General features: G+C 40.9%; 1 protein-coding gene across 1 annotated transcript; it reads left to right on the forward strand.

Moving 5' to 3' along the window:
* Nucleotides 1–1,849: 1,849 nt before the first annotated feature.
* On the forward strand, nt 1,850–8,449 carry grk1b (G protein-coupled receptor kinase 1 b). The gene is made up of 8 exons (XM_030362519.1): nt 1,850–2,159; nt 3,136–3,866; nt 4,441–4,568; nt 4,889–5,046; nt 5,961–6,044; nt 6,752–6,876; nt 6,977–7,178; nt 8,145–8,449. Exons 2-8 carry the CDS (start codon nt 3,168–3,170, stop codon nt 8,426–8,428), a joined length of 1,680 nt encoding a protein of 559 aa, XP_030218379.1. The 5' UTR covers nt 1,850–2,159; nt 3,136–3,167; the 3' UTR covers nt 8,429–8,449.
* Nucleotides 8,450–9,740: the final 1,291 nt, after the last annotated feature.

Here is a 9,740-nt window from a genome sequence, read left to right on the forward strand (position 1 = left end):
AAGAGAAAAATGGTTAACTGTAAAATTATATTAGAATATTAAATGTTACACAAACATGCACACACAATTCTCTGATACAGTTGATGCATTGCGACCTGGAACCTGTGATGAATAGATTCCATCTTCAGATCCGGGGCTATTCATGAAAACTCCTGGGCTGTAGCCACACAAACCCAGGCATCACGACACCGCTTACTTAGAGTTGCACTTGGCTTTCATAGATAAAGGCAAAAAAAAGAAAGAAAAAATCATAAGAAATGCCATGGCTGTTTGGTTTGAATCGTATTACTATAGTAATCTAGTCTGATTATTTGTATGGTTATGTTTGTGGTTTCATTAGGTTTCTCCGGCTCCCAGCTCAAAGGTTCAGGGTTTAACCATTAAACCAGCCTGCCCTCCAACCTAAACAACAGAATATGTTGTTTGTATATGTCGCCAAAACTACCTTAAAGCGCCTAATGGACTGTTTAAAGAAACAATCATGCAACAACAGTCAAGTATGTCAAGGTTCTGTCTTGCCAAACCCGATATTGGTTTGAAGTCTCAGTGGAAAATGCAACATTGTAAGAAATTCAGCAGCAAAATTAATTTTGAGAAACATTTCTGGCAATAAATGTGAATTTCCTGTGATTGAATGTATATGATGTTAAGTATGTGAGTTAATGCAAAGTTTTCTATCGTTCCCATGGTGATTAATATGGATGTTCTATCCCTGAAACCACTAGTTTGTATTGTCTCTGCGTTGTCTCTGTGTTGTGTAGTCATCCGAGCGGTTGTGTTCAATGATATTTTATGTCGTTTTTTTTAGTTTAGAATTTTTTAAGTGTGAATTTGGGAGATTAAATATGCAGTGTTTTTGTGTGGCAGGACGGAAGTCTATGTTCGCTAATCATGACACAATCATACCGCTGTTAGACGATATTCTTTCAATGAAAACATAGATTCCCCCCCATTGTATCCAACCCTCTCGGTGACCATGGCTGCAACTATGTGTTAACTTAGCAAACCGATGCTGACACGTGACAGTGCCTCCCATAGGCGTACTAGGTCACCAGACTTGTGGACGCATTGATTATCATTAGGGGTAATTGTCTGGCTGGAACAGCGGCTTCCGAGGCTGTTTTTAACTACATCTCTCTTTAATCAGCTGATGGCGACATGGCTAAGCACCTGGCAGAGGTCCCTGACATAGTTCCACTTTTCAAACGGCCCCACGATGTTAATGTAAATAAAATGTCAGCCTCTACTTCAAATTATCAGCAATGTGAGCATTGGAGTATTCTAGTAGCAATGCATTCGTCAGATGGTAGCTTCTCTGAAACCCCCAAGCCGCCAAGAAGGCTGTATGCTTTAAAATGCTGTAGGGCAAAATGAATTGGCAGTTAGCTGTCTCATTCCCAGTAAAATCCATGGCAGTGTTCAGTGTTCATGGCAGTGTTCGCTCATGTGCCCCTTATTAACTTTGAGCATATGCCCCTGTTAAGGTCTTTGCACGGCCCTGTTAAGAAGTCACATTTGTGTGAATCTTTTTAATCTATTAAGTATCAATTATGTCAATCGTTGTTGTAAGTGTTGATTTACCTGTTCTTAGACTATATAGTTAATCCCCTTTCCAGATAATCTATTATCTCAAAATGAACCAATCAACCAAAATATATCCTTGTTCGTTGCTCCATCTATCAACTTTCCGAATTTCGGATGTAATAATTACCAGGTATTGGTACATTTGGAAATTGTATCAAAAAACATTTTGGTACCTCTGACTTTATGGAAAACGGTACGGTACAAGAGCTTTTCTTCTGTACAGTAATCACTCCCGCTGATCATTTAAACTGACAGCCTGAGACAAGACGCTTTCATCAGATAATTGTAATCCTCGCTCGCTAACTATCTCTCAGGCAGGACTTTAAGCTGACCCACCGACCAATCCCAACTTTTATTTACGCACACAGCCTTTTCAGGGGCAAGAGAGGAAGTTTTGAAGAGTCTTTGATAGACAAAGTTTCACAAGGACTCCCAACAGAACAGACAAGATGTGTTTGCGTCGTAATTGATAGGAGACCTTTGCTCGTGGCAAAAAGGGATGGAAGTATTTTGTGGATGCTAAACTTCTGGATCAAATTGACTCCCCTTTGACTTCTTGCTTGAAAGAAACAAAGGTAAGTAACCCTCCATGGGTCGACACTGTTCATATGAATATGCAGTAGCAAAGCAGAAAATAAAAAAGGATGCACCGATACCCCCCATTGCAAACAGATGTTCACGATGGCTACCTTGCTGCTTTATCAGCGATCTTTTTTGCATCCCAGTTTTTTTATTATCAGACTTTGAACCCACATTAATAGTAAGCGGTGACTAATGCATCTTCTAATGATAGCTTATTGCTTCTATTGATTATATATGATTCTCTTAGTATAATTTTGTTTTTAATCTGGTTTCAGAGCAATATTCTTTGTTAAATATTCCCCAATAATAATAAAACATGCTAATAAATCAATAACAAACAGATAAATCAATAACAGTATGTTTACTAGTACGAGTGATGTTTCAAAGTCCTTTGTTGGGAAAATTACTAAATCTATTAAATATGACAACATGCAGTACCTTTGATCACAGGTATTGGACAGAATAAATAATAATGTGTTTTTTCTATAAATATCTATATTATATGTCTTGTATTTCTGTGCTTTTAAGTAAATATTTTTTTATCTATTCGTAAATTACATTCATCCAGCTAATAAACTAATTGTAATAATAATGGTTAAGATTAAGACTTCATAACACTACATTTTCTGATAATCATAAAGAAAACAAGACATGTTCATGAGTAAAAGTAGTGTAAGTCAATCTCCTGTATGAAGTCAGTCAACGTTATTAGAATCATAGAGAATCAGGAAGTGAGTGATTCAAACTGCCGTATCACTTACAGTGCTTACAACCTGACCAAGTAACTGCTTATCTAAATATTACCGAAACAGAAGGTTTCAAATCAGTCAAACACTCTATTCACTTTGAAGCTAAAGCAAATGTACAATAAAGCATGCCATTTAAAGTCACAACTTATAACCTTGGACCAACAAAAACAGATGTGTTGTCCTTAAACATGGTACTGAAACCAAGATTCTGCCCTTCCAGGACCTTGTGAATCTCAAGGCCCAAATCCAACCATGGACATCGGTGCCTTAGAGACGGCGGTGGCCAACAACGCCTATGTGTCGGCCCGCGGCAGCATCGATGGCGCTTCGGCCGCCGCCATGCGAGACAAGAAGATGCGGGCAAAGCTCAACCTCCCGCACATCAGGAATTGCGAGCAGATGAAGACCACCGTGGACTCTTCGTTCGACTCCATGTGTGTGGCGCAGCCCATTGGCAAGCGGCTATTCCAGCAGTACCTGGAGAGCGAGGAGACGCACAAGAACGCATCGCAGCTGTGGAAAGACATGGAAGACTACAACACAGCCCAGGAGAATGACCGACTACAGAAGGCCCAGAGGACGGTCAACAAGTACTATGAGTCTGCGGCCAAGACCTTCTGCAGCTTCCTGGAAGAGAAGGCCGTCACCCGAGTAAAAGAAGACTACAAGAACATCCGAGGTGACCTGTTCAAGGAGAGCGAACAGCTGCTGCTCAAGCACCTGGAGGCCAAGGCCCTAGAGGGGTTCAAAAACAGCTTGTTCTTCCAGCGCTTCGTGCAGTTCAAGTGGCTGGAGAGCCAGTCTGTGAATGAGGACTGGTTCAACGATTTCCGAGTGCTTGGTAAAGGAGGTTTCGGAGAGGTGCATGCCTGTCAGGCAAAGGCAACAGGAAAGATGTATGCCAACAAGAAGCTTGACAAGAAAAGGCTGAAAAAACGTAAAGGATACCCGGTAAAGGTTTTTCTTCACACAGAGCACACACCTCCATAACCAAATGGGGTCACCTAAAGCGATTATAAAGATTGAAAGGGGCCCCGAGAAATCTCTAATTTAAAAACGTTGATCACATTGATCATAATGGGAAACTAATAAATATTTAAATAGCTGACATGATGATGCAAATTGGCCTTAACCCTCATCACCCACATTCATTTAAAGAGGCTTGTGACTCTCCCAAAGGCGTAAGAGAGTGGCTCTGAGCCACAACAGAGCAAGTTCCACATGCTTGTCACTAACTTGATTAGTTGTGATTAACCTTCTTCTGGTGAGCACCATGGGATTACACGCCAGTGAGCCACTGACTCTTGATGGCCGGTTGCCAGCAGTGTGCTTGGCACTTGCATTTAAAATGAGTCACTTTGACGCGTTATTCTACTACACAAGCATTGACCCCAAAGGAGAAATCCTGCAGTACAGAAATCTGTATACATGTTGCTGATACACACATTCATTTGAAGATGCTTTTGCATGTCTATGCAACTTAGATTTTTACTGGAGGGTTTCATGCGTGCATGCTTTTATTTAGGGAGCCATTGTGGAGAAGCGCATTCTGGCAAAGGTACACAGTCGCTTCATCGTGTCACTGGCGTACGCCTTCCAGACCAAGAGTGAGCTTTGTCTTGTAATGACCATCATGAATGGAGGAGACCTCAGGTAATTTGTGCAAAAAGCAAAACTCACACATCTTCACAACAGTATAGAGACATAGGTTCCTTCGCATGGCTGAAGTGTGCTCTTTGGTGCTGCCTCCAGTCACACCCCTAGTGAGCCTAACATAGATCAACCTCACAGCTAATACACAGGCAAGCCCGCCGGTTTGTAATTCTATAAGTCTGACAATCCCCTTTACACATTTACACAAACGTCACTCTCCCTGAATATCCAGGCATACTTAGACTTTTGTAATTACAGGATTTTCGACCAGTATTCCCATCGTCTTAATTGTGTTCAACCTGCTCCCGGTTCGGTTCTAGGTACCACATGTACAATGTGGATGAAAAGAATCCGGGTTTTAATGAGATAAGAGCATGCTTCTACACAGCCCAGGTCATCTGTGGGCTGGAGCACCTTCACCAGCATAGGATCGTCTACAGAGACTTGAAGCCAGAGAATTTACTATTGGATGATGCAGGTAAGCCCCGAAATACCACTGTAATAGCATCTGTTTCCCATCTAGAAAGAACATATCATATTATATAGATAACGTTTATGAATAATAATCGTATAATCCAGTTTATAGAATTCCTGCAAAGGTTCTTGGTCCCAGTTGTCCCGTTACTGGGAGGTGCCTGGGACCGCGCCAGTGAGATTCAGTCAACATCAAGCAGGATAAACCACATTGTACAGCTCTCCCTATAACTAAACTTCTCTAATCCAAACCCAGTGTAGCACTGTAGCGAGTTCTGCAACCTAAATCCCACCCTCGACCACAAAGCTTTATTCCATCTGTCATAAGACTCTATAACACATCAGTTATGAAATATTGTGCTACTGCTAAATCTCTTCACCTAAATAATAATGCAATACTTGTATTTAATAATGTGCACTTTCCACTGTACATTTGTGACAAAGTATTTAATCTGTAGTGAGGCACCTCTTCTCATTTATTGTGTAGCTCATGGGTGTGTGCATTGTATGCCCTTATGGCATGACATTGTAATCATTGTGTGATTTATTTATATTTATATTGCATTTTATTTTATTTTGTATTATCTTATGCATGTATGTATTGTTGGATACTTTATACACTTTATTTTATTATTGCTTATTTAAGATTCCATGGGCTGTTGTACCAAGTACATTTCCTATGTATGGGATGAAATAAAGTTCTTATCCATCCATCCATCCATCCATCCATCGATCCATCCATCCATCCATCCATCCATCCATCCATCCATCCATCCATCCATCCATCCATCCATCCATCCATCCATCCATCCATCCATCCATCTATCTATCAGCTAACCTGAAGAACGAAGATGGCCAATAGGTATGATCTATTGTCTATCCCCTGCCTCCCTGACAACTCATTGCATTTCAACACAGGGCACGTCCGACTGTCCGATTTGGGTCTTGCTGTGGAGCTTCCACCAGGAAAAGATACAACTACTGGATATGCAGGAACTCCAGGTGATTGATAAAAAAATATGACCTGTCCTTAGCATTAGGACAGGTCACTCAATCAAATCACAGGGGTCTCTCAATCAAATCTAGTGTTGAGCCCGATATTCGTATAGTCATATATTCATTTGTTAGGTCGCTAATCTTATCTCAATTCAGTATTTTAATGCTTATTTTTTCTGTGGAACTCAAATCGTTTTATTTTGATTCAAACATGGTCATATTTCAGATCTTTCAGAACATTGTTACTGAAACAAGCCTGTCATTTCGAGAAAATAGGAGTAAAAACCTATGTTTTATCTCACCCAACCAGTTTATGAATGTTCTACACTGCTCCGAACGCAGGTAGAAACATTTCTGTGACCTCCAAGTGCCTTTTAGTATACTTAACAACGTCACAACAAAGACGCACAAACAGACACATGTTGATGGTGGTGTTCGAAGGAGGGTAATGCTTTTTGGCACTCAAAGCACAACGCCATGGTGTGTGTGGATGTGTGGAGCTCGTTATGGCCAGCACTAGATTTTGATGTTCGCATCCAAGAGAAGGTTCTGCTTCTAGGACACTTGAAGTATAATTCCACGATGTGTGTAGATGTGTGAAGACATAGGGAATACAATGAAACAAGATTCCACCCATTTGAAGTAGTAAAAATCGTTGACATTGTGAGCCAGACGGGCATAATAAAAGATTTAAATGTGTGCTCTGAACGCAGGCTTCATGGCTCCAGAGCTGCTCCAGAAGAAGGCATACGACTACTCAGTGGACTACTTCACGCTGGGGGTCACGGTGTACGAGATGATAGCAGCTAAAGGACCCTTCAGAACCCGAGGAGAGAAGGTACCGCCTGTGCTCACACTGCATTAGTAGTGGATCACGTCATTTAAAGATTCATAAACATGATCGATCGCCATCACGTTTCCCCAAATGTTTACTTCAGGTCGAAAACGAAGAGGTCACTAGGAGGATCCTCAACGACGCGGTAGCCTACCCTCCCACCTTCAGTGCGGATTGCAAAGCTTTTTGCGAAGGTCTGATGGAGAAAGATCCGGCGAAACGCCTGGGCTTGAAGGACAACGAGTGTGCTGAGCTCAAGAGTCAACCGTTCTTCAAGGAACTCAACTGGGGCCGCCTGGAAGCAGGTGAGAGGCCATGACACCCGCTGAAACACATCAGCAGTAGTACGACTGTGGAGATCAGGATGTATCCATGGCCCTTTTTTTCTGATACCAATAGTGATTATTGTTCAGCATTAGTGGGCCGTAAGCATGTAAACACATCCACAAAGGCCAAAATCAATGATAATGGATTGAATTTATGTAGCGCTTTTCTAGACACTCAAAGACACTTACAGTGAAGGGGGGACCTCACTAACCTACGACGGAGTATTAGGGCCACACATAAAGAAAAAAATATTTTTTTGCCGTGACGAGATTAAAGTCGACACGTCGACTTAATTAACACGTCTGTTCAGGTCCTCCTATTGAACAGACACATTTTTCCGCACAACCTTTTCAGCGTCCTTACACTAATCACCACACTGTGGCTCTGCGCTAAAACAGCAAGGATCTCTTTATTGTTAAACCGACCGATTCTGAAATACAAATTTACCAAATTATCCACACAAGCCATTGGATTCAGTGCAGGCCCTTTGGAGTGGTTGCTATCTCCCCCAACTAATTTCAACTGTATCCTCGACAATTCAAGTTTAATGTCGACTTTAAAGTCGGCAAATCGAGATTAAATTCGACATAATATTTCAACTTTATTCTCGACATTTCGAGTTTAATCTCGACATGTTGAGATTATAGTCATCATGACATTACAACTTTATTCTCGACATTTCGAGTTTAAAGTCGACGTGTCGACTTATTTGCCGACGTACACATATTGCATCCATAATGAATACAATTAATAATAGTCATAGTATGTTATGATCAAACTATAGTAATAATAAAGTCAAAAAACATTATTGATTAATTATTTATTGAATATTTATGAAAAAAGGCAATAAAATAAAGAAAAGAGAATGAAAGAGACAGTGTGTGGTACGGTACCGAGGGGGTTGTTCAAACGACATGTGAGCTTCTCTCTCCTCCCTCCTCAAGGCATGCTCCCTCCGCCCTTCGTCCCGGACCCAAAGATGGTTTACGCCAAAGACATCGACGACGTGGGCGCCTTCAGCACCATTAAGGGGGTGGTGCTGGATGCCACGGACACCGAGTTCTACGATGATTTCTCCTCCGGGAACATCCCCATACCCTGGCAGGAGGAGATGATCGAGACGGGCGTGTTCGGGGAGCTCAACCTCTGGGGCGCGGGCGGCAAGCTTCCCAACGACCTGGACCCCAACTTTGTTGAGGCAAAAGGGGGGGGATGCGTGCTCCTCTGAGGCCAAAAGGAGGGGGGGGGGGGGTTGCGTGCTCCTCTGAGAGGGGGACATGGAGGCATGTCGGGATGATGAGGGAAGGCTGGACGGAGAAGTAGTGCAAGCAAAAATATATATATATTTCGAAAAAAAATTGCTCATATTGTAGCGTTGACATACAATGTATGAAACACTTTGTAATTATTGAGAGGAGCATATTTATTTTATTTATAGCGATGATACGTTTTTTTTAAGTTTAAAGCATTTAGAGTGGATTCTGTATGTGTTTATTTTTGTCATGTAAATATTATAACATTAATAATACTATATCGTGACAAAGGGAGTATCAGGTATGTCAGAGAGATACAATTTTGTGAACAAATGTAAATAAAAAAACGATGTAATCGAATTAGCAAAAATGTATGTAAAATTGTAAGAAGTTCTGTTAAGTTTTAAATGCATCTTGTATAGATATAAGTTAGGCCTATGTACAGTATTTGCAAACTATGTAAAGGACATATGATATTATAGCTTAGAAATTTAGAGAAACAAATACCCTGCTCAACTGGTAGAGCATGGCATTAAGGGTAAGGAATTTGAGTCCCATGGGGAACAACCATGTTATTAATAAAAAAAACATTCACGATAGGCTCTGTGGTACAAAATGACCTGACTGCCATCTCTCTTCCTATTCTGAAGGTGTTAGTGAGTGTGGTAGGAGAAGAGTTCTGGAGAAAGAGAGAGATTGAGTGAGGTACAGGAGAAGCCTTTACTTCGGACGACATATCTATACATATATACATATAGATAAGAATATGTTAAGTATTGACTACGTGACCCGATCGAAACTACATCATATGTCACAAACTTCAACACAAGGCAACAATAGCAGCCATTGTTAAATGTTCATGGGATTTTATTTAAAGCACACTAAAGCAACTATACATGTAATCCCTCAGGTACGTTTGAACACAGGACCAAAGCAAGAAGGTATTAATTATTTTGATACCACATTGATAAATACTTAGTCAATAACGTTCCGAGGGTGTGCATCATTTTTCCATAGCGGGATTACTCTGCCTTTTATAAGTCACTGACCTACAAATACAACATAAATAACGGTGAAATACAACTTTTGACCAGATTTTTCAACGACAAAACAAACAAATCGATGTAAAACAAAATGCCCTCTGATTACTTGTAAACAGGGTTATATCTTTGCTATGCTCCAAATTCAGTTTGGATGTTTATTTTATGGACCTATGGATTCTTTCATGTGTTTGGTGGGGGGTACGATGGAAACACAATCCTTGAAATAGCATTGGTACCAGACTTC

This window comes from Gadus morhua, chromosome 7, assembly GCF_902167405.1.
Source record: "Gadus morhua chromosome 7, gadMor3.0, whole genome shotgun sequence".
In the NCBI taxonomy this organism is placed as follows: Eukaryota; Metazoa; Chordata; class Actinopteri; order Gadiformes; family Gadidae; genus Gadus; species Gadus morhua.

Coding starts and splice junctions, on each gene's coding strand:
- grk1b (XM_030362519.1), top strand. CDS start 3,168: ATGGACATCGGTGCCTTAGAGACGGCGGTGGCCAACAACGCCTATGTG. Junction 3,867..4,440: donor AAAAACGTAAAGGATACCCG/GTAAAGGTTTTT, acceptor GCTTTTATTTAG/GGAGCCATTGTGGAGAAGCG. Junction 7,179..8,144: donor CTGGGGCCGCCTGGAAGCAG/GTGAGAGGCCAT, acceptor TCCCTCCTCAAG/GCATGCTCCCTCCGCCCTTC.